The sequence below is a fragment of the Sphaerodactylus townsendi genome, unplaced genomic scaffold (genome assembly GCF_021028975.2).
Source record: "Sphaerodactylus townsendi isolate TG3544 unplaced genomic scaffold, MPM_Stown_v2.3 scaffold_18, whole genome shotgun sequence".
Lineage (NCBI taxonomy): Eukaryota > Metazoa > Chordata > Lepidosauria > Squamata > Sphaerodactylidae > Sphaerodactylus > Sphaerodactylus townsendi.
The window spans coordinates 2,934,483-2,960,035 of record NW_025950341.1 but is presented as its reverse complement, the minus strand read 5'-3'; the positions used below and the strand labels follow the sequence as shown (position 1 = coordinate 2,960,035).

Genomic DNA, 25,553 nt, shown 5'->3' with positions numbered 1-25,553 from the left:
CAAGGTCTGGTCGTTTTTCCTCTTAAAGTTTCACCCACACCTATGGCTGGTATCTTCACAGGCATGTCACTGTAAGATATATTTCTGTCCGTGCCACTCAGAGAAACACATCTTACCATGATGTGCCTCTGAAGATATCAGCCATAGATGCAGGCGAAAAGTTAGGAGCAAAAACCACCAGGCCACAGCCACACAGCCCAGAAAACCAACAACAGCCACTTGATTCCAACCATGAAAGCCTTTGACAAAACATTTTTTTCTTTTCCTTTGCTCCACCCTTAGACTTGCTGAATCTGCAGAAGTACTGAGTTGGTTGGAAAAGCTGTCGTTTCAAGATGACAATATCATTGGGAAGGCCTGCTTCATTTCTGGATGCATGGATCTCATGCTTTATGCGAGTAAGTCCTGGGTCCTTTTCACAACGTGCCTCACCCCACAAATGGGATGAAAAGAAATAAAATTTTAAACTTAACAATGCAGCCATCAAGAAAGTGGTAGTGGAAGGATTTGACGGAACATGAGGAATGTTCAGACTTGTACTCAAGGGCACAGTTTTCAGAAAAGTAATAAGTGGACTTCTTCTTGTGACCTAGGAAGACTCCACATTAACATATTGTCGAAGGCTTTCACGGCCGGATTCAATTGGTTGGTGTGGGTTTTCTGGGCTGTGTGGCCATGGTCTGGTAGATCTTGTTCCTAACGTTTTGCCTGCTTGTGTGGCTGGCATCTTCAGAGGTGTATCACAGAAAGAAGTGTGATTGGCAACTTCAGAGGTGTATCACAGAAAAAAAGTGTGTTAACACACTTCTCTCTGTGATACACCTCTGAAGATGCCAGCCACAGATGCAGGCGAAACGTTAGGAACAAGATCTACCAGACCACGGCCACACAGCTTGGGAAACCTACAACAACCAGTTTCTGCATTAGCCTTTAATAGCATGAACTCATTCATTAAGTTCTGATTACATGGGTAGCCTTTCTCCCAAGCTATTTTCCGCCCCCCACGTGACTAAATGGCCTCCACCCGGGGACATTTGACCCCATATGTCCCCGTGGGCGGTACACCACTGATTGTTAGGCAACCTTATTAATTCAGGCAAGCTTTTTACCAAGCTATTTCATATAACTTCTGAACCTTTTGTAATTTCAGTTTTTGACTGGTGCTGGTCTTCTTTTGCAGGTGTTTCATATAAACCATTTGCGTATTGCCTGGACTTCATTATCTCCAATTCAGCAAACTGCATCCTTCTGTCGCAAAATGCCATTATGCTGAGCTTGTATTCTTCTATAGCCATTTGGTAACATTTCATAACATCTTGGGTTTCCCATCTCAGCCCAAAACTGCTGTTGCCATTCCAAAGCTGTAGTTGTATGTAGTCTGTGAGCTCGAAAGAGGGGAATATTTTCACTCATAAAACCTAGCTTTAGAATGTTCTGAATTAAGTCTCTGTATAATTACATAGCCCATCTGGAGAGCCAGACTAGTATAGTGGTTAAGAGAGGTGGACTCTAATCTGGAGAACCGGGTTTGACTCCCCTCTTCTCCACACGAGTGGTGAATTCTTATCTGATGAACTGGATTTGTTTTCCCACTCTTACACATGATGCCTGCTGGGTGACCTTGAGCTAGTCACAGTTTTCTCAGAACTCTCTCAGCCTCACCTACCTCACAAGGTATCTATTGTGGGGAGAGAAAGGGAATGGAGTTTGTAAGCTGCCTTGAGTCTCCTTACAGGCCTTACAGGAGAGAACAGCGGGATATAAATCCAGACCCTTCTTCTTCTTTGCTTCATCTGTGTGACCAGAAAAAAGATCACTGTGACCGTGCTGTGAAAATGGTAGCAAACAGATGCACCCATGTTGTGCTGAACATCCTGAATGATAGGGGCAATTTGGAGTAGCTCAACGTTTCTGGCATGATGAAAAGTACTTAATTTGACCCAAGGCTCACGCGAGCACTGCCTTACAACCTGTTTACCTTGGGCTGTAGCAGCTTCTCTGGAATACTTGGCCTTCCATACCACTGCCCTTCATAGCGGTATCACACTTGAGGGATTTCCAACCTGTACGAAAAAATAGTTTTTTAAAGGAAAAAAGGGAAACGCTCCCCCCCAAAACAGCCTGATGATAACTGTATATATTTCAGGAACCACAGAACACTGAGAGCAGTTGAGATAGACAGTGGTCCTTTCTGCACGAATCCCCGAAAATGTTTCTGAAATGTTTTCAATCCCTCGCCCCTTTACCAGTGGCGTATCTGCCTAGGGACAAGGGGTACCCCTTGTCCCCGGGCGCCACTCTTTCTAATATCACAATGGGGCGCAGTTCTCATCGAGGCCCTCACGTGAGGGAAGTCCTGCTGTCTTGTCGCTTTTGCGCTGCTGCAACCCTGCCTGAGGCATGCAAAAATGACGTAAACAGCAGGACTTCCCTGCTGCCTCCTGTTTCTCTTCAACCCTCGGGCCCCAGGGACTCCTCCTTCCCTCCCTCCCTTCCAGCTGGGTCAAGGGCAATGTGGGCGGAGACGAGGTGGGCGGGGCAGGGGCAGAGCCTGGGGGCGTCCTGGAGACAATTTGTCTCCGGACGCCATTAACCCCCGGTACGCCTCTGCCCTTTACACTGATTTATATCCACACCCCCTCCAAATGATTCCATTTTGTAATTTTCCCCTTTATTTTGAGTTTGTTGTGTGGAATGATCGCTGCTTCAGTGCTTCATAGCAGGGTGCTGCAATTCTCTGTGTGTTCTACTCTCCCTCCTTTGAAAATTAGTTCTTCAAAACTGAAAAAAAAAAACCTCTGCTAAATTGCTCAAAAATGATTCAAAAACAGGTGAGGGGAAAGGAGTGAGCTGAGAAAATGGTGCTGATGAGAAAGGCAGAGGCTTGGGAAATGTCTGAAAGATGCTCAGGCAAATGAAACCATTTTTAAAATGTTTCAGCCAGAGAACCATTTAAAAAGGGGATTCATTTAAAACATTTTGGGACTGCAAATAAAAGATTTTAGGATAAAAATAATGCAGAACTCCACAGAGTTTCTTTTCCTGCCTCAAAACGTTTCAAAGTGTCTGTGTGGAAAGGGCCAGTGTGTTTTAGTAATGAGCGTGTTGGGTCCTGAATGAGCAGAGTTTGAATCCCCAGTATGCTTGCTGGGTAATCCTGATCTAGTCACCTCCTCCCTATCAGCCTAATCTACCTCACAGGGCTGTAACTATTAGGAGAGAATGATGTCCTAAGCTGCTTTGAGTCCCCAATGAGGAGAAAAGCAAGGCAGACATATCTCAATAAACAAGCCAGTTACAGAAAAGATAGAGGGAGGGGAAATTAGCATGTGCATGTGCCTGAAAACTTAGTGCATCCACAGGGGGGAGATTTGGAGATGAGGGGAGCACTTCCAAATGATTTATCCTACCCTTCTTTATGGTTTCTCATTCTCCCCTAGCTTGTATACTTGTACATTTCAAGAACATTAATCTTTGGGTTGGACAAGTGGCAGAGAAACCTAGTAGGCAATTTCTGCTGAAGGGCAAGAAACTAGATAGTGTAAGAATCAGACTTTTGGCAGGATGAAAATATCTAGTGCTGATCTAAATCCTACCCCATAGCTCCTGCCCATCAAGTGACACCCAGTCTCTCCTTTCCCATCATGAAAAGAGAACTAGATTTCCTGGTCCTACTGTCTAGTGGGCCCCTACTGTATGGTGGGCCTCATGGGCCGTTTCCGCACATGCCGAATAATGCACTTTCAATCCACTTTCAATGCACTTCGCAGCTGGATTTTGCTGTGCAGAGTAACAAAATCCACTTGCAAACAATTGTGAAAGTGGATTGAAAGTGCATTATTCTGCCAGTGCAGAAGGGGCCATGGTATTTTTTAAACAACCACAAATTCTTCTCAAAAATGGTGATAGCAACCAATGGTTGACCCATAGCCACTATAACATCAAGTTTGGCTCTCTATCACAGGGATTAATGCACTTTGGGAATGCATGAAACCGTGCTTGTATTATCTTGCCTGTGTGAAGGCGATTGGTGGAGATTGCAGACAAGCAAATATCTCACAGTTTTAGGGCCAAAATATTTCGAAACCGGACTAGGTATTCAGAAGGGCCTCTTGCTGCTGCCTAAAATGTGCTGCCTGTTGGTCTGTCTTGGAAAATAAAGGTATGCCAGGCTTAATTTATGGGAAGACTTCAAAGAGCCATTTGAACAGGCGAGAAGGATGGCCAGGAGAACAAGCACCTCGCTCTCGGCTAATTACGGATTCTGCAAGTTTGTGGAGTGTCAGACTCTGTTGTTCCAAACATGTATTGGATGGAGGACTGACAGAGTCCGCGAGCTGCGCAACAAGATAGCAAAGGTGAGGGCAATGGGATGGCATGGGGCACGTTTGTCCTTGCAGAGGCCACGAAACCATAAGTCTGAGGAGGTAAAGCTCAGGGAAAATGTCCTGATTCTCAGGGAGGACGGGAAGCATCATCTGCAGAGCTATTCTTTGTTCTTGCCATGATAATTCGTTTCAGCCTGATCCTTGTCACCAATTGAGGCCCCCGCCCACTCTATCCCTGTCATTTCTGCAGGGGCAGAGTTTGCCGTCCGAGGGTGGGAACCTCCTGGGTGGACCCTCTCCCAATAACCACATAACGCTTCTGCTGGGATAAAACAATTGGCCATAGTCATTTTATTAACCAAATGGAAGTGTGAGGCCTAGCATGGGTCTTGATCTGATCGTGTCTGCATCATGGCGAAGCTCCCGCGGGCGGATGCCCCGTACTGGAGCTTCGCTCAGCTGAGGGGCTCTGCTGGGCAGACGCTCCTGGCAAGAGGTGTTCCCCCTTTTCCCTGTTCAGCATGGCGGTTGCCTCTTGCCGCCATCAGCCACTCGAAAGGGGCGGGGGAAGAGATAGCTCCCTAGCTCCCTAGCTCCCTTTCCCTGGCCCTTCCAAATCAATACCCATGCGCCAACCGCCGCTGGCTATGACAATAAAACATGCATTAACAAAACATGTAAAGATAGGGAGAGGTGGGCGGACAAATCGTCGGCCGGCCAAAGCACATGGCCAGCACAAAGGAGGGCTTGGACCTTTAAAGGCTCGGGCCAGCCCTCCCACCCCAGTGACATTTTGCCCTGGCCTAACATGGGCAGGGCTCTGCTTCCACCCTTACTTGGGCAGTAGCAGCCAGCTCAGCTCCACTTCCCCCCCCCCCCCCCCACCGGCAACTGCAACCCATGGTGATTCACAGCTGTCTTTCTCAGAAGTTCTTGCTCTCTTTCCTGCCATTTTGCTCCCCTTTTCAGCAGCGTGGCCTGGATAATTCTTGGGTAGTACAAACCGGATTGGATCTAGATCAAATGAGCCATTTTTCCCAATCTGGAAAATTTCTAGTGTGTTATTTTGCCACCTTGGGGAAATGTAAATGAAACCTATATGTAGAAGAAGAAGAAGAGTTTGGATTTATACCCCACCTTTCTCTCCTGGAAGGAGACTCCAGGTGGCTTACAAGCTCCTTTCCCTTCCTCTCCCCACAACAGACACCTTGTGAAGTAGGTGGGGCTGAGAGAGTTCAGAGGGAACTGTGACTAGCCCCAGGTCACCCAGCAGGAATGTAGGAGTGCGGAAACACATCTGGTTCACCAGATAAGCCTCTGCCACTCAGATGGAGCAGCGGGGAATCAAACCCAGTTCTCCAGATTAGAATCCACCTGCTCTTAACCACTACACCAGATCCCCAGTGAGGCAAACAGCATTCCTCAGAGATGTTTCTGGTTTGGGAAGTCAGGGCAGGCATAAGTCCCAATCCAAACTAGGCCCACATGTGCCTGGGAATTAAGTTTTTATCTTCACAACTTCTATGCAGGCATACTTGTGCAGGCCACCCCTTCTCAGCCTAACCTTTCTCACAGGTTTGCTGTGAAGATAAAATGGAGGAAGAATAATGGAGAAGCAGGTATTTCACTTTGATCTCCTTAACCTAATTTCACTTTGATCTCCTGGACCTAATGATCACACAGAAAGAGAAGAACATACAAGGAAAATGTAATGCGTAGCAAAGTCTGACACTATTCTGACAAAGATGTTCAAAGACCAATCAAGTCATTTCTCACCAGTTTTAATGGCCTCTGCATCTAGACTCAGCCAGTGTGGTGTAATGATTAAGAGCAGGTGGACTCTAATCTGGAGAACTGGGTTTGATTCCCCACTGCTCCACATGAGTGGCAGACTCTTATCTGGTGAACTGCATTTGTTTTCCTGCTCCTACATATGAAACCTGCTGGGTGACCCTGGGATAGTCACAGTTCTCTCAGAAATCTCTCAGCCCCACCTACCTCACAAGGTGACTGTTTGGGGACAGGCGCTTGAGTCTCCTTACAGGAGAGAAAGGTGGGGTATAAATCCAAAATCTTCTACTACCTGATATCTGTTATTCATTCTGGTCAGTCAGTTACCCTTTCTTGTTGCTTGCCCTGCTTTCTGTTCTCAACAGTCATCCTGCCCTCTTCCAGACTGCTTATAAAAGCATTGTATTGGTGGCACTTACTTTCCTCACACCCCTCACCTCCTCCTCAGGGTTCTGATGCCTTTCCCTGGTAATCTGTCCAATCATCCTGAATCACCTTCATAACAATGACTCACAACTTCTATTTTCTCTGATGTCTCCGCCACAGAAACTTCTAGTGGACAACTCGCTGAACAGACCCAGAGCAACCTTCTATGCTTCCCTCAAAGCTTTTATCACCGTCTCTTTTCCTGTCCTGTTGGGAAGCCTGTGGGGTGTAGTTTATTTATTTATTTATTTTTTAAGCTTATATACCGCCCCATCCCCAAGGGGCTCTGGGCGGTGTACAACATTAAAAGACAATATAAGCAATTAAAACATTTAAAAGCAGCGAAAACCATAAGATATTTCCAATAATATAATAAGCTACAGTAAAATAGATGGCGTTGTAATCTGCTATTATAATTCTGTCCCTTCCCTAAGGGGAAACACAGCATCCCACATTCCGATCTAAAAATCCCTCCCCCTTCCAAAAGGGAGGAGTGGCGAGTCTGAGATGACAGCTGGCCCCGGTATCAGAGCCGGGGGCAAAGGGCACCATTAACGGCTGGTTCCTCCGAAGGCCCGGCGGAACAGCTCTGTCTTACAGGCCCTGCGGAACTCACCAAGGTCCCGCAGGGCCCGGACAGTTGGAGGGAGAGCTGCTCATTTCAGGCCGGGGCCAGGAGCTGCTGTGCTGCCTCCTTGGCTCCCGTGTGGAGGCCAGCCGTATCGCCGAGGGGCCAGGGACCACCAGTAGATTGGCCTCCACTGATCGAAGAGGCCGTGCAGGGACGTATGGGGTGATGCGGTCCCGAAGATACGACGGGACCGCAGTGATGAGAGCATAGGACTAAGATGAGGAAGCCCTGCTTCCACATCCCTATGGGCCATGAAATTTACTGGGTGACTTTGGGCCTAACTGCTCAGCCTAACCATTCTTACAGGTTAGCTGTGAAGGCAAAATGGAGGAGGAATGATGGTGCAGCACTTTGATCTCCTTAAAGAAAAGGTGGAATAAAAATTTGCACTAAGTAAACATCACTTTCCAGTTCCGTTACCCACATATGAAGCTCTTGTCTTTTATTTTTCAATTTCTATCTCAATATGTCAATAGGATTTATCTTCTAGTTTTCTCTCCTGTCCCAGTTTATTGCTAAAAATTCACACTTTCCTCTTAACCTGAAGTGCCCGGCCTTTATGTGCTCCTATCTTGTCTCCCTTTGATTATTCCAAGTTCTTCTTGCCTTTTTTTGCAATTTCCGTTTATTTTCTTCTGGTTCCTCCTCCACCATCATGGTATCTGTTACCAAGAGACATAAGAAAAAAAATCCTATGCCCTTTATTTCAGGGGGGGGGGGAGGGAGGAGGAGAGAATATCAGCTGACATCTGTGACTTTAAGGCTGTTGATGGGCAGCGTTAAGAGAACTGGAGGACCAGAGGCCCATACAAGCAGCTGCTCTGCAGGCTGTGTACTGCCTCCTTGCATGCAAACAGAAACATGCAAGGAGAGCCCTTTGCAAGCCCAGTGCACAGAGAACAGCCTTGAGGTAAGCATCCCATGGGTAATGGGCCGTGAATAGCAATCTACATAACGAGGGGACAGCAGCAGAACAGACAAGAGGAAACTGCTCAAAAGGAACTGACCCATTCATCTTGCTAGCTCTAGTGCCCCCTCTATAGTACTAGTGTGCTCGGGGCAAAGAGATGTTACTTCCAACATGTCCCTAGTCACATTCATGGCTCTGCCTGACATGAATCTCCTTTCATCTTCCATTAGAATTTGGAGCAGGCATTGGAACAGTGCTCTACAAGCCCAGTCTACTACCCCAGGGTTTTCCACCTGAAGGCCTACGTCCAGCTGATGCTAGGGAATGATGAGCAGAGCGGAATGTTTCTTGATATGGCAACCCAGAGTTGTTATGAAAACTATCTGGAGAGATCTTGGCTGATAATCAGCCAGGTAAGGTGTTCAGAACTTATTGTTAATCTGCAAAATATATTTGAACCCCAGAACATGGACTGTGGTGCCACAGAATACCAAGCAAATTGAGAGCTGAACCTTCAGTTAGAGCTGGCATCCACTTAGCCTAGTTAACTGGATCTTCTCCAGGGATTTTTAAACATTTGTGTGAGTGTGTGTGTGCGTGGGGGGGGGGGGTTAAATGGCCAACAGTCCTAGCAAATGTACACAAATCTAGATTTAAGACGTTCAGCTGGTAACCAAGAACACTTGCATTTAATCTGAAAACCATCAGAAGTTTGAACAGTAGAAGTATAAAGTTTGATAGAAAATTCTAGCAGCTCCTTTGTTGTACAGATTACTCAACAAATATAAGTTCTGCACATTCCATCTATTTCAAATTATTCCCCCCCCCCCCCCCCCCCACACACACACAATAATATTTCTTCAGTAGCCAGTTCAGGTCCATTTTATAATCTTTACACTGTCATGATGTTCTTGTGTGTTCAGAGGCACTGGATGGATAATTGTACATGTTCAGCAGCAGCTGACTGAGAATATTATTTCTGGCAGATTCTGATTTGATTTCCCATAGACATGCACCCTAATTGTACCACCAGCTCCAAAATTTCCACGGAACACAACAAATGAAATCTTCAAAGAATGACAACAATGAACAAAATAAATCCATCAATTAGTGTACTGTCTGTTAAAAGAAGGAGACAGTCTGTGGCTCAAAAGGAAACTATGAAGAGCCACTACCAGTCTGAGTAGACAATACTGATTTGGATGGATTAATGAATCAAAGTAAGGCAGCTTCATGCTATTAGGAAGCCTCTTTTTAAAACTACATTCTCCCTTCTTTCTTTGAGAGTCAGCGTGGTGTAGTGGTTAAGAGCAGGTGCACTTTAATCTGGAGAACTGGATTTGATTCCCTGCTCTGCCACTTGAGCTGTGGACCAGATTAGCTTGTGCATTCCAATACATGCCAGCTGGGTGACCTTTGGAGCTCTCTCAGCCCCACCCACCTCACAGGGTGTTGTTGTGTGGTGTGGAGGGAAGGGAAAGGAGAGGAGATTGTAAGCCCCTTTGAGTCTCCTTACAGGAGAGAAAGGTGGGATATAAATCCAAACTCTTCTTCTTGTGGGAGTTCGTCCCTGACCAGCCCAATGAAAGAGCCTTCCAGGAATAATAGGAAAAGTGTGTGCATAAGTACTCAGAGCAGTGCATACCAAGATTTGAAATTACAGTTTAGGAATGCACACAGAATTAGTTTTAAATGTCCTGATTGCATATTCTGCTTCAGTTTAGAGACTCAATACAACATACCACTATATGACTAATCAACTTGCTAAATGTCCAGCAACTGACTGGAGAGGAAAGGTTGATTGGATTACATTTTCTGAAATTCTTTTATTATCTCCCTTCCCCAAAAGATCAAAGTTGATAATAACATTCAGAACGAATACTTTCTTAAAAATCGATATGGGTCCCTTTTCCCCATTGATATAGATCTTCCTATTAAATACAGAGGTGTTTGTGTGAAACAGTAGCTCATTTCTTACTGCATTGGCATTCCAGAATGCAATCCTTAACACACTTTAAATGAGTTATCACCTGAAATTTTAAGCAGTTTTATTACATTGCTCTTTGTTTATATTATACTGGTTTTGTAGCATTATTCTTCAATTTTGTAATCCTACCCTAATTATACAGTTTTTCTAGTGCATTACTTTTGAACCGCCCATATGTATGGCATTGATTGTTGCATGCATTGTGATGTTTTTATTGCATTGTTTTTTACTAGGTAATTTAGCTTTCTCAGCGAGAAAGGCAGATTATAAATGAAGTTAAGGAAAGAACTAATAAGTCACAATAGCACAGGCCACAAAGATGGAGGCCCTTGTTCCCCATCTATTTAAAAAATCCAGAATTGGCTCCTTAATCATATTTTGAGCAGCTGCCTATATTTTTCCTAGATGTGGTGGTTCACTGGAAAGACTGCCATGGAAGATGAGTGGGTAAAGACAGCTCCAGATTTTCCAGTGTGGAAAGAAGGAATGTCAAATGAAGAGCTTAAAGTATACGAGGGATGCAGGTACCTATTGAAGATGCCAGAACTGGACATTGACCAATCATTTAAAGACATTAATAGTCAGGACCTGTTGGTGTAGTTATAAAGTATGCTTCAGGACAAGGATGTCCCCTAGGAACCTTTCAGATCTTCAAGCAATTGCCTTCCAACCTGCAAATAAAGACAACAGATAATGAATCTTATGTTAAACTGTGTTAAATGAATATCAACTCATCTGTACACCTATTAACTATCCTCCTCTCTCATTGCCTACTAAGCTGCTTGAAGGCATGTCTGTGTAACAGACAATTCCACCCTTGTTCAAAGTTCTGAGTGGCATTTCTGCAGCTCATCTCTGTTCCTTGACTGCACACCTAAATAGTGATTCAGTGAGGAACTAAGGCCCTTTCCGCACGGGCCAATAAAAGCAGAGGAAAGGCGGGTAACATGAACCCACCCGCACCCCAGCCCCTTCGCATGGCTGTCTGTCCTGTGGACAGCCAGCTCGTTGGCCGGCATGCGCACCTTCACATGAAGGCGCATCATTTTTTGTTCTTCTCAGCCAGCTTTTTACCCCTATGTGCCTACGAAGCACAATTTTGCAGGCAGGCAGGACTGACCATCCCTGGCCATGATATGGCCCATTTCCCCTGCGTGGCTCCACAGATGGAAACCAGGGAAGGGGTTTTCAAGAATTGTGTTACGCGAGAGTCTCTTGTTTTAACGCGTCTCACAGTCATTCGTTCAGTCGCGGCTGCAAGCTCCGTTAAAACAAAAGAATTGCACATAATGTGATTCTCAAAAAAACCAGGGGGGGGGGGGCGATGAAGAGCGGATCCGCCTTAGGATCAGGATCTGTGTGAAGTTCCTCCCCAACCTGGGTTTTTTACCAGTGTTATGGTTTAATTGGCCTGTGCGGAAAGGGCCTAAGACTTGACCTCCATTCCTCATCTGCCGAATATGATTGGCTTTGAGAGGTTGGTTTCGAATATTCCTTCATCATAAAATGCCTCTGTTTTTTTCCCATACCTCCTTACTGTAAGCAAAAACCTACACTTGGCCAGCCATAAAAGGAGATTAGCAGTGCTTTCACTCTATCACAAACAATAAAGTAATGCAGGCTCTGAAAAATGAACACCCTCCCACTCTATAATACATGTGTGGTTCCTATTCTGAACCGAGGTCTCTCTGATGCTAAAATAACACAAGTTTATTTGTTGGAATGGGTAATCAGATTTACCATCTGCAGTGTAATTTTTAGGGTGATGCATGACTTGGGAAAATCTAAGCAGGCAGTGAAATTTTTGGTCGAATCCCCACTTGAAAATTGCCCGCAGATCAAAACCTATTCGTTGTGAAACTGTGTCCTCTTCATTGGAGTTTCTCCCTCCCCACTGCAGTGAGCACACAGCAGACACACCCGGTTACAGAACTCTTAGCAATCCCCACTCACTTCAGGCGCATCTTCGCTTTCGCCGTAAGTCTCCCCTGATTGGTCTGGCGCGCCTTTGATGGGCGGGACTCCTTCCGCTGAAACGTGATTCTCGTAGGGCGGATCAAAACCAAACGTGGTAAAAAAGTTTAACGTTTATTTTTACGAGTGTTTATGTTGCTTAAAGGGTTACCAGTTAATTGATTACCTGTGTAAACCATTAACTATTCAAAGTTACATGTTTGACTGTTTAACGTCTTTCTGCGTCCCCTTCTGCTGGCTGATTGCAAAAGCAAAAACAAAACCAAGGAAAGACTACGCGCACATCGCATCAGCGCCGGCAGTGCTGATTAGTTGCCTGAATTCTGCATCACACTCTGCAGCGGGAAACGAGTCAGGGTTTCAACCCTTGTCCCTCCCCTCAGATCAGCTCTGAACCGTGTCAATGGGGTCTATGCCACTTGCAACCAGATTCTGCCGGGACACGGGTTAACAGGGAGAACGAGCGCCAGAAATGGAATCTACCACAGAAGCAATGGGGAGGTCGTCCCTGAAACATGGGGACTTTCCCCACTCACCGTTTGTTGCACGGTAACCCAGCCAAATGACCCGGGGTTTTCAAGCGCTCCCCACCACGCCAGCAGCGACAGCGCAGTCACCCTGAATTTGCCGCTCTCCCCGCTCCTCAGCGCGCATCAATTTTGCTGCTGTTTTGAACAGCAACTTTTGGGAAATCATGAGCCACAAAAATATCCACCTGACAAATGTTCATCCTCCATTTAGAACCTTCAGTGTGTGGTAATGTTTAAAGACAGAAATTATTTTGCCTCCCCTCCTGGCCTGCATGGCTATTACACTTTATGGATTGTGTGACCTTTGGAACAAACTTTTTAGAGTCAAAAAGGACGGGGGGGGGGGGGGGGGGGGAAGGAAGGAAAGTTTACAGACCTTATAGGATCTTTGCTGAGCAACATAAGGCAGACTGGCAGAGTTGAATGACCACCTACTTGTTTATTTTTCATTAGTCTGAGGAAAAAAGTCTTGTGTGAGGAAAGAGGGCAGCAAGAAGCATGCATTGACTATGTACTGCCACTGGCCCCGTGGGATTTAAAACAGTAGCCACAGCAGGCAGGACAACTTCCTCTTCCCCAGGTTGGAAGCTGATAAAAAGTCAGGCCCAGCTGAGCAAGGGAAAGAAAGACTGCAAGGAAAGAAGGGTAACAACGGCAGACTGACTTGAAGGCAGCTCACTGCAGGGAGGAACAGAATCAGTTGTCAACGGAAAGATAGGTTGGAGGACTGAAGGTACCAAGAGAACCAGACAGAAGGCAGAGCTGTTTCCTGGAGGAGGCAGGGCCAGCAGAAAGGCTCCAAACCTATGGGAGGGACTGTGGGCTCAGACTGAAGGGACAGCATCCTTGAGCTGTGTGTGTAAAGAAGAGTAAGGAAAGGGCTCACAGTAGTCTGTGATGAGGGTGCACTAAATGGGGAACACTGTGAAACAGGTAGCCATCTTATATGCCCCAGATAATGCTGACTACCACTTTGGGTTCAGGAAGCAATTTTCCTCCACGCCATATTGGCCAGGGATGCTGAAGGTTTTCATGCCGTTTTCTGAGCATGGAGCAGGGGTTACTGGGGAGAGGGGTAGTTGTGAATGTCCTGCATTGTGCAGGTGGTTGGACTAGATGATCCCGGAGGTCCCTTTCAACTCTGTTTTGATTATTCTAGGTGCCCCAGCCCCCTGAAGCATGGTTGAGCACAAGTGTGGCACGTTGATTAAAAAGTTGTTTCTCAGGAAGAAACAATTTACGAATGCTGATTGGTCTGCAAGGAATCAGATAAGCATTGGGTGAGGAAACTCGGCCCAGAAAATGTTCAGAGTACAAATAAAAATGAAGGTGGAGTAAATGTTTGCAAGTCAAGATAACCATATCACTGCTTTGAAAACAAAAGGAGATGTCAGAGCAGGTTTTACTGATCCAGAGTTTTCTTTGCTTGAAAAAATAACTATGAATTTCCTTTTCCAAACTTTCTGTAATGCATGGCACAAGAAAATTATATTTTTAGCTTGGTGCATCTAATAAAATATTTACCACCATCACACCACTCCACTGTGTTCCTGTTCTGCCTCTGAGTCCTTTTAAAGAGAAAAGAACAATTGTTTTTTCACAATACAAGAAGTGTAATTAGTCTAGATCCAGTACTTTTATTTAGTTGTAGGTGTGAGACCAGGCAATAGGGTGAGTATATCTCCCCCACTGAAAAAGAATGACGATCATTGAAAGACTTACATCTTAAGAGGAGGGCTTAGAGAGATCAAAATTCACGATCAGAATTGAAGCAACTGCTATTCTACTATCGAAGGGACATCAACTCCTAGATCCTCCATGACAGGAAAATAAAGTTGCCAGGTCCGTTCTGGCAACTGGCAGAGGGCGGGGGGACTTACCATAAGCAGGAAAGAGGCCAAGATCATGTTACTAGCGATATGGTGATGTCATCCCATCCCCAGAGAAACTCTGGTATCTGGGCAAACACTCTGTGGTAAAAATGGCTTCTACCATCAAATTTTTGCTCAAAATACCAGAATGTCACTGCAACTCCGGTACAGGAAGACAGTGATGTCGCAAATGACGTGCCCTGGTCTACTTCACCCTGCTTGTAAGTGCCCCCACTGGCCAGCTGACCTGTGGAAGAAGGGCAGGATAAGCAACTGTCAGAATTATTACATCACTCTTATTATAAATTCAGAGTTTGCACAAATAAAGAAGCAGAGTCAGTTGCTTTAAGGTTAACAAAGGCCCTGTCTGCACATGCTGAATAATGCACTTTCAATCCACTTTCACAATTGTTTGCAAGTGGATTTTACTATTTCGCACAGCTGCAAAGTGCATTGAAACTGGAGTGAAAGTGCATTATTCTGCATGTGCGGAAGTGGCCAAAGTTTACAACTATAAAAAGTAGGGAAGGGTAAACTTGGATACAAAACAAGAAAATATCTTTCCAACTGGCTTGCTATATTAGTAGTATAGTGGCTACTATACTACTCAAGAGCATAAGTAGAGAGAGAACAAAGGATATATACCTACATCCTACATCAGATCCAGCATGTATCTCATGCTAGCCCACTTGACCAATTGGGGCCAATTACGTGGTCACTGACTTCTGACCTTACTAACTAATAAGTATGCACAACATTAACTGCTTCATTACTGGATTGTGTGACTAGCACTTGCCAAATACCAACAGCAAACCTAATTTGGCAAGCCTATTGTGGATATCCGCATGTCATATGAAAATAATATCTGCATGACATATGAAAATAATATGTGTTCATCACATGTAAATTAGCACCAGGCCTCCTACTCATGATCTTTTTGCTGTGTGGCCAATTAGGACTGACATAATTGGTTCTGCCTGTATTAGACTTTTAGGTAAGGTGGCTTTAATTCTTTTTCTTCCTGTGATCTTCATATTCAGCAGATCAGTTAGTTGAAAGATGCTCAGAAATTATTTCCATTCGAACGGATTTCCTGCTTGGAATCACTTAAACTTTCAACTTCCTGAAATATCTCATCTGGCATTTTTAAGTGCCTTACGGCCAATGTGGGGTAGAACGGTTGTTTTAGGGGAGGACGAGAAATGTTCATGGAAGGTGTTGAATGGGGTGGTAGCATCAACAGCGGGGGAAGTCTGCCAGTCATCATGTGTAGTGGAATCTGGGAGTGTGAACTGGAAAAATAGTACTGCTGCAGGTTAGGCCCAGGGATCGGCTGAGGTGAGGTAGTCATAAAAGGAAACTTCATCCCAGTGATGCTTTTAAGTCGGTTTGAGTTTTGCCTATCAGCCAACGCTCTCACAGGCAAAATTGGTTGGTAAAATGGCCCCCAAGGCATAATTGCCACAAAATTGGAGAGCAGGTTGTGCCAAAGGCTGCCACACAATGGGCTGAGGCTAACTCGCGGCCACATACTGGCCAGGCTCCGTAAAGCTTCACAGTTCCAAGGGGAAACTGGAAAATCTTCATCTGTGTGATACAGCTGTGAGAAATAAATACACAGTGTGATGTCTGGATATTTGGTCAAGAAATTGTAAATCTTGCTTATGCAGCCATGCTCGGCCTCATTACAAGGGGAGTAATTTGAATAAAGGATGATGTAGTTGCTGTTCTTGTAGTTGGATATCATTGAGTCAAGGTAGCTGCCCATCTCAAATAACATTGATTCTGGGTGAATGTCATACTCTGTGCAGCTTGTTGCATGGCCCTTTTGAATTAACTGGCCTGAGAAGTGCCTCAGTTCGTAAAAGATCAGGTGGTTGTTTGGGTCACACATTGGACCATATGGGAATCCAAAGGCCTTGTGAAATTCTTTGTAAGAGACTCTTGCTTCTTCACCTGTTCGTATGTGATAAGGGCACTTTGTACAGCTTTGGTCCATTGTTAACCAGTAATAGGGCTTCACAACTGTACCTTTAGGTGCAAGGTATTCTTGGTAGAATGTTTCTCTTCCTAAATCCATATTGTCAGGAGTCCCAAACCACGTATTTTGGTGATCCTAAAACACAAAATCATAGTCCTGGTCAGCTCTCTCCTCATTACCTGGAAGCTTTGACATTCAGGTACCTTCTACGTTACATGTTGAAACCAATTTGAAACCAGTTGAGCAGGTATGGTTTCCACTCAAGAACTCTGCAATCTGTAAGGAGGACTTTTGTTGGAGAATTCTAGCCTTTTTCATAGAACTATAATTTTGGGTTTCCTTAAATGGAAGATATAAAAGGTTTAAACATGTAATACAAGCATGCCCTAAGAAATTTATTAGGGTGCCTATTTAGCAAGGAAATTATAGCATTTTTTTCTTATGGTCATTTACCATTAAAACCTCATTGCCAAAAAATTGACAGTCAAGGGCCCCTTCCGCACATGTAAAATACTGCACTTTCAATCCACTTTCACAATTGTTTGCAAGTGGAATTTGCTATTCCGCACAGTAAAATCCAGCTGCAAAGTGCGTTGAAAGTGGGTTGAAAGTACACTATTCTCCATGTGTGGAAGGGGGCAAGATATCTTTGTTATAACGTATTGTGAGTTGTTGTTGCACACACATGTGCATTAAAAATGCGTGGAAGGTGGTACCCACATTTATAGTGCCGTGCATACTTGCCCTGGGTTTTTAAAAAATGCAGTGCACAATCGTACCATGTCAGCCTTGACCTCTGGTCTCTGTTTTGATTTCCCTATCTGAAGAAGTAAGCTCATTTTGAAATAAGTGTTAGTAACAGAATAACATGGCTACTCCTGTGCATTCTCTGAATGAGAGGACTACTAAGACTGTTGACATCACATTGCATCAGTAAAACTGCATGCATGTGTATTTGTGTGCTTCAGCTAGTGTGCATATGTTCCATCCAGTCTAAAGTAAGAGCCAAGAATCTCCTTTTCAGCAAAATGGCAACCTGCCATCTTATCCATGGCCACTGTTCTCAGATAGGGCAGTGGCTATGGAGTTGCTGCCTCCGTGAGGCAGACTGAGAATAAGGCACTAGATTCCAAGCATACCTGGACAGTCATTAGACAATTTTCTCTCTCTCTGCTCTTTATATTTTAAAGATCATACTGCCTCTGAATATTTTACTACTGCACGGGTGATCACTATAAGATGTTTCCAAATAATTTTGCTGCTTGGGTACCCTGTTTTTACGCTTCTCTTTATTATTTTTCTGTTTATTTTTGTTCCCAACTCATTGACTTTAAGAGACTATATTGCATAAACAGTCGAGCAATAGTAGACTTTAAATTTTTTTAAAAGTATAACTTTAGCCGCACTCCAAGCGTGGGCCAGCTGGAGAAAATGTCTGCTTCCGAACACTACCCTTTATTCATCCCTCTAATTTTAGGGCTAGTACCCTAAAATTATTTAATTATTCAAACTGGCATACAACTATAGCAGTGGTGGCGAACCTATGACACGGGTGCCAGAGGTGGCACTCAGAGCCCTCTCTATGGGCACGTGCAGAGTCCCCCCCCACACACACATCTAGGCTGGCCTGGGACGCTAGGCTTGATTATTAGCATTAAACCTAAGACCTAGTTTTGGGGAAGCAGTGTAGGTAACCCTGTTAAGTGCTGTTAAACTCCAGTGATTTTCATGCGAAGAACTAAAGGGTGATCCTTTACCTGGGAGTGAGCTCAGTTGCTGGCAATGGGGCTTGCTTCTGAGTAAACCCTCCTAGGGTTGTGATTCACCTGTTGGAAGAGTTGCATGGTTGCTTCAAAGCAAAGCCACCGACTACCACCAAGCTTACTCCTGAGTAATGCACACCTCGGAGCCAACTGTTTTTTCTAAACTAAAACCTCAGTTTTCAGGTTAAATTGCTGGGTTGGCACTTTGCGATAAATAAGTGGGTTTTGGATTGCAATTTGGGCACTCGGTCTCAAAAAGGTTCGCCATCACTGAACTATAGCATAATTAATCCCACCCAGAGGAGAGCTTTGGCTACTGCAAGATGTAATATGTTGCCATCAACTCTTCTGGAGGGAAGGTTTAAGAATGTAGAATGTTCTAAAAGGGTTTGTTCTTGTGATCTGGTTACGGTTGAAACACTTGACCATTTGTATGCCCTAAAAATAATAAGATACACATAAAACCCATGAATTCCATTTTCTTGCAATGTTCTCAGCAACGTTTTCTTGCAATGTTCTCAGTGGCAAGAGTGTTACAAGACACCCAACCTCCTGAACAGCTCTGATGTGCTCTTTTGTGAGACTGTTGCAAATTTTATACTGGAAATTAGCAATGTTAACTGTGTTTTTTAATCCTGTTTTACTTTGAAATTTTGTCCTGTTTTGTATGCCAATAAAGGCTTGTTGTTGTATAGCATAATTATTCAAACTGGCATGAATACAAACTCTCTAGATTTTGTGATGTCTTATATGACAAGAAAACATTGTAAAAAGTTGACATTTCAAAGGCCCCATGTGTACACCAATATTAATATTTGTAAATTAGACACTTTACATATAGACTGTATTACCATATACGAAGTGCCAAAAAACCCTAAAATAATCCTCTTGAGTTTCCAGAAAATCTCATGCAGTAAGACAGAAACTCATCTATAGCAAGAATGCTAATTGCAGAATGATGGGAAAATAAGTAATTTCCATCAATACAAAAATGAATTGAAAGATTGTGGAACCATTTAAGACTTGATAAAATAATTTCACAGTTTGCAACCAAAGAAAGGAAAGGACACACAAGCCATTTTCTTGAGAAATGGCAATTATTTCACACTCTGAGCAGAGCTTACATTTTTAAAAAAAGACAACATTTATTTCATTTCAATGTCAGTCATTCAACTTATTATTGATATATTTTTATCTCCCTTGGCAAAGCACCTGGATAAAACGACCATGAATACCTTTCTTCTGTCTCCCCGAAGATATCAGAAAATTATATATTAATATGCCTAATATTCTTCATGCAGTTATTCTTATTAGTGTATGATTTATATTAAATGGCAAAACAAATACTTTTTAAAAACTTAGAAAATTAATCATTCGAAATGCTTCCTTCTCTCTCTCACGAGAACACACTCTCTCTCTGTGTATGTGTGTGTATACAATTTGCCATTAAATCCTTTACTGAAAAACATATTACCAGGTACAGAGAACTCTGTGTACTCCCAAAGATATTCAGTCCAAGGGCCATAATTTTTGAAAACAACAATGTGACAATCCCAAAACCCATAGCATGCCTTCTTGGATGAGTAGGATTTTCTGAACATTTGATACCTGTGGAACAAGTTTTAAAGCCAGAGGTAAATGTCATTCTACACTCAAAAATATATTTATCTCCCATATCAACTTCCAGCACAACAATTTTGGAACTGCTTTCTCAGCTAGAGTGGAGGTTGCATCAGGGGCTCTTGATGCATCTTCTGTGTTCACTCCCTGGTGGTGATGTTGTCCCAGTCATAGAGAAGGTAGAGGAAGAACTTTGGTTACATAAGTTCTTGCCAGTCCAACAGGTGTGGAACAGCGGAAGGATCCACTAGGGAAACTTAATTTCCAGGCCACAGGTTACCTGTCTTGGGCCATATGTATTTGTCCTGAAGAATCATTACTTCTGTCTAGCATGGGATCCTTCTGAATCATAGCACCAGATTGGTGGCATTGGGTTAAACTATTTGAATGTGGAACATGGGGGAAGATATTAAGGATCTCGGTCTTTTCCTCTCTTGGAGTTTGTAATTTTGAACAAACTGCTGCTGAGAACAAATTCAGTCCTCCAACACACACATACACACCCTGTCCTTTGCTCAGTCTCCCCCCCTCCCCAAAATATTGTATCTTGTTCTACAATGCAACCTAAGCCACAGAGGTGACTTTCTACCAGAAATCATACTTGCAAAAATGGACAATTCAGTTATATTTACCATCAATGGATCTCTAAACCAGTCTGCAAGCAGTGAACAGTTGATCAATGTTATGATGAGGGCTACTTGAGTCGTTGGCTGTTTTCTGATGCCAGCTCTTTTCAGCATTGCTGGATTGTGGCAGTTTTCAGTGGCTCAGAGGAGACACAGCTTTGTCAACAGTCAAATGCTAGGATACCCAGCTATAAACAAAAGAGTCGGCCTTGCTTGGGCTTTGAAAGGCTGGTCAGATCAGCTGTCTGGTTCCTGTTGAAAGTGTGGGTTATATTACTACACTATACAGTGTAATATGCAGCTTATGAGACGCTTTACAAAGTGAAAAAGCCACATGTCACTGTATACATTATCCCAGTGCAGGAAGACCAAATAAAAAGAGAGAAGAAAGAGGTGAGATTGAAGGGAAAAAAGGGAAAAATGAAAGAAGTCAAGATAATAGGCATAAATGTCAGCAGAAGCATCAAATCAGTACGTTTCCACAAAACTGACATGAATGATTGTATCATGGCTGGTGTAAAACAACTTCACTGGTTACGTTTATATTTCTGGGTTCAACGAAAAGTGGCAGTTCTTTAATGGGAGAATGCTTAGGAAACAAAGTTCATGTAGAAGCATCTTTATCTTAGGCCCCTTCTGCACACGCAAAATAATGCGTTTTCAAACCATTTTCACAACTGTTTGCAAGTGAATTTTGCTATTCCGCACAGCTTCAAAGAGCACTGAAAGCAGTTTGAAAGTGCATTATTTTGCATGTGCGGAATGAGCCTCTGTAAACTAATACAAGAAATTTCTTATAAGGAACACTATTCTAGATGGGATACCGTAGAGAAAGCATTCCCACCTGCCAAGCGAAACTAGGGCTGATTTTGCATGGGCCAAAAACAGCAGTGTGAAAACGGTGTGAAAATGGTGTAAAAGGGTTTCAAATGGCGTAAAAGGCTTTAAACTGTTTTCACACCGTTTTCACACCGCTGTTTTTGGCCCATGCGGAATCAGCCTAGGATGGATGAAGTTGCAGGAAGGCATAAAGAGAAGATATATAGGGTCCTGACTGACCTATCTATCTGTCTGGTTCTGTAGTCCCCTCTGAAATCTGAGACTAAAAGACGTTGCAAAGTCCATCACTTCCAACATTTTAAACCCTTCACAACCTGGGAATCCACACGTCTCACTGCCGCAGTAGTTTGACAATGGAACCAATTATGGATGGGGAATAGTTCCACTAATGAAGCCAAAGGAGCATGACAACAAGCCAAGATGCAGTAAGCTGAAAATCCTTGAGGAACATTATTCCCACAAAGGCTCCTTGTACTGAGTCAACCCACTGGCCTGTCAAGGTCAGTATTTTGTACCCTTTGTAGCAGCAGCTTTCTGGCAAAGATTTGCATTGCTACTTACTGCCGCCTGATCCTTTTCAAATTGAGATAGCAGGGAATGAACCTGGGATATTTTGTGCATGCAAAGTAGATACTCTTGCACTTAAGTTCCCATCTACATCTGTACAGGCTGCAAGCAAATAATGGAAAGATTTTTCCCAAACATAGGCCTTTTCTACATGAGCTGGTTACAGCATTTCTTGCTTCTAGATGCTTCATTTTTTTCCCTTTTAATTCTGCACTTTCCCCTCTGGTTCTGGAAACGTTTTCCCTTCATTTTTCTTCTGTTGTTTTTCCAATAACTTTTACCTCTCCCCCGCCCCATGCCCAGTCCCTGACAGTACCACTGCAAAATGGCACCTGGTGAGGGGGCAAACTCAACTACCTCACATGACCCCAGTTTGGCTCCTCCCTCTTCCCCCTCCTGTGCCCAGCCTCAGCCATATTGCTGCAAAATGGCGCCTGGTGGGGGAGGCGATGGGAGTTTGGGGAGCTGGGAGCAGGGGGATGTGGCGCCCGCACCATTTTGCAGTGGTATGCCACTGACCATCATTTGTTACTGAAGATCAAATTTGACTGGAAAACGTGTTTCCTGTGTGTGCGCGTGCGTGTGTGTATAGGTGACTGTGTGTTTCTGCTCCTTCAGGTTATGGTATCTGCTTCAGTAAGGGGTGGGGTGGGGGGTTGCTTTCATTTTGTGCAGACACCTGGCTCTTTCCCATGCCTCTTTAGCCATTTTCTCCTCTCCTTCTTCATTTTCCAAAGGATTTTTAAAGACAAAATTAGCTTCCTCATATCAAACTAGTAATGTAGTGACTGAAGGCCAAACTAGTGATGTGATGGAATCAGCATTGTCAGTTTCAAATAGAACTTGCAATATTAGTGTTCAGGCGAAGATACAAACTAGCATGGCCGATTGGATCAGCTTCGTAATTTCATATCAAAGTACCAATGTAATATTAGAGCAGAGAGCCATTTTGAAGCTAGGGGCAATTGAAAAGAGTACTGGGTGTAATCGCTGCATGTAATTGGGGATTGCTGCAGCAACAATGTTGCATTACTGGAGATCACATGTTGGAAATTGTGGTTTTGTGGGGGGCAGGGCGGGCTATGTATTTCTGTTCCTGTAGGTAATGGTGCGTACTCCAGTATTTATTTTGGCTTCCATTTTGGGTTCTTAGTTCTCAATAGTAGAAATGGAAGCTGAGACATTTTTGAATTGCTGCTTCGAAACACAACTGTTCCGTAAAACTAGAGCACTTGTACAAAAGTGAAAAAGGGGGATGGTTGTTCTGTGTCAGGGATGACATCCTACCACCATTAGGAATATGTTTTCTGCTGTAGTGTGTGGAATACATGCAACTGAAGAGAGAAGGGGGGAACCCAAATGATTGCGTGCAGGGAACAGGTATGTAAAATGACTTCACAAAAAATGTTTCCAAGACACAAGGTTTGACCACGAGGTAAAGCTGTGAAGTTGTGCATGAGGAAAAGGCCATAATTAGAACTCTATTATTAAGCAGTGAGACTAAACATGGAATGATGTTTGTATGATAACTGCCAAAATGGCCACAGGATGGCAGCATAATATACAAAGATCCTGGTTTTGTGCAAAATGACCCAAGAGAATGTTCTGAGCTGTATTTAACTCATATTTTAAGAGACACTGGTTTTTTTTCAAAGACAACAGGTAATTTTATCTTTCTGATGCAACAGATCTTCCAGTGCTGCCTCCTAGGGGCAAAGTTCATGAATGTGATCAATGGGGAGCCAAAGAGAGTCTCATTTGTGAATGTTGCTTTTCAGTGTGTACATGTTTTGTATCAATCAGCTGCACCAGCCTCTTCCCTTGTGCCAGCTCCATCCCTGAGGGCAGGCAGAGGCTGAAGCTGAGAAGGGCCCTGCTTTCCATCTCCTCCCCATGTGGCATTCTCATCAAATCTGGTCCCTTGCCAGCTTTTTGAGAAGAGAGCTGGCAGGGGAGTGGAAGCCAAATGAATTGGCAGATACAGAGAGTCTGCTGCTTGTTTGCTACAGACACTATTCTCTGTGTGTCAAAAAAGAAAAGCTGGCAAGAAAGGCACCAGAGTCACAAAACAGATCGTTCTGTGGATTTTGAAGACATCAACTTTAAAAAAAAATTAAGCACCATTGAAAGTATGAAAATTAAGTTTATTTCATTGGCGACCTCCCTGTTCTGAACTGAACTCCATCAAATCTTTAGAGGAGATGCCAGCATTAGGTTGCAGATCTTTGGGGGCAATTCAACTGTCCTGGAGATCGTGTTTCAGAAGACAACCTCTGTGAGACCAGGACTGCATACATACAACATGCAGCAGGTTATAAGTATATTATCCACATTATTGTTATTTTGATCCCTTAAAAAAAACTACTCCAGTTCAAAGTGAACTTTAACTTTTTAATGTCCTTTCCCAATTTCATTAGCCTTTTGCTTTGGGAAGCCATGTACCACTGAATTGATCTGTTTGAGCAGTGGGCGTGGGGGCAGAAGCGGCTAGGTATATGTGTACATGAAAGTGCTGTAAAAGTTAGGTTTTCACTCATATGTGCCCAAGCAATGCCTCTCGAAGGACCTGATCAAGGACAACACTGCTGTGGTGCGTTTAGGGCCACTTATTCCTTCCAGGCAGGACTCCACTGTGTGGATTTGGGGGGGGGGGGGTCAGGTTCCTGTTGCCATCATGGATCTGACTGGAAAAAACACATGGGTCCATAGCAGCTAGAAAATGCAGCCCTACCTGCAACAGGGGGAGATGGGGCATGGACAATAGGGGACACTCTTGAGATGGGAGAGATCTCCTGTCCTTCATCAAGGGCCTCTTGCTCAGCATCCTCCTTGGCCTTTCCTTTCAAGCAAAATATATTTTTCTTAACTCAGTGCAAATAATGGGAAGTAGCATCATCTCCCATCTTTTCAAAATTGCAAAGACTAGAGTGAGCAGGGTCACTGTAGGGATGCATTTAGACTGAGTTGTGGTACTGCATTGAGGAACTATTTGTAGGCAAAAAGTACAGATGTGGCCTCCATAATGAACATGGGAAATGGCCTTTCTTTTTCTAAGAGGGCCCCTGGCAGAAAACCATTAACAATTCAAAAAGGGTAAAGCACAACACTTTTTCATTTGGAGTGCAGAATGGTACTGTCAACATAGAGCATTCATTCCCAATCAGCAACCTCAGAAACTCCTAATTATTTGGTCGTATGCAAAGACATGAGCCAAATGCACAACAGAAAATACTATGGAGAGAAAGCTGATGTGCAGAAGGATCTGGCGAAGTTGGATGAAATATTTGTGGATCAACAGCTGAGAAAATTAGGCATAAGTTAAATGTGCAAATAGGCCCAGAACTCCAGTTCATTTAATTAAACTGTCTGGCAGTTGTTTCAAGATTAATGCTGTTCATGCAAAACATACTTAAAATATGGAATTCATTACTACAAGAGGTAGTGGTGTTAGCCTTTAAATTAGCTAGCTTTTAAAAAGGATTAGACCAATGAACAGAAGATAGGTCTCCAAGTTGTTTTTAGTCACGACAGCCAAATATATCCTGTGTGTTTAAAATTGTAAAACGCTGTCAACAGGAATATGCTCAGGGTCTTCTTAGGTTAACAAAGCATCAGAACAAACAGTATGGAATAAAATGTTTAACATCTTCCCTGGATTCAGACGGTAGAGAGCCATAACTAAGACCTCACTTGGAACTGCTCCAGGTT

General features: G+C 43.7%; 2 protein-coding genes across 2 annotated transcripts in view; one reads left to right on the top strand and one right to left on the bottom strand.

The window, feature by feature from the left end:
- Positions 1-10,762, top strand: part of ADCY10 (adenylate cyclase 10) — a 75,758-nt gene extending 64,996 nt beyond the window's left edge. The window contains exons 31-35 of the mRNA XM_048482532.1: positions 283-398; positions 1,181-1,298; positions 4,163-4,358; positions 8,317-8,499; positions 10,479-10,762. Coding sequence (XP_048338489.1) covers positions 283-398; positions 1,181-1,298; positions 4,163-4,358; positions 8,317-8,499; positions 10,479-10,673 — 808 coding nt within the window. The 3' untranslated portion in view covers positions 10,674-10,762. The remainder of the gene's footprint in view (positions 1-282; positions 399-1,180; positions 1,299-4,162; positions 4,359-8,316; positions 8,500-10,478) is intronic.
- Positions 10,763-14,913: 4,151 nt separating this feature from the next.
- On the bottom strand, positions 14,914-20,544 carry APOBEC4 (apolipoprotein B mRNA editing enzyme catalytic polypeptide like 4). Its single transcript, XM_048482469.1, has 2 exons — positions 20,445-20,544; positions 14,914-16,564 (listed from the first exon to the last, which is right to left on the bottom strand). The coding sequence occupies exons 1-2, from the start codon at positions 20,445-20,447 to the stop codon at positions 15,512-15,514; spliced, it is 1,056 nt and encodes a 351-aa protein (XP_048338426.1). The 5' UTR covers positions 20,448-20,544; the 3' UTR covers positions 14,914-15,511.
- Between the last annotated feature and the right edge of the window lie 5,009 nt (positions 20,545-25,553).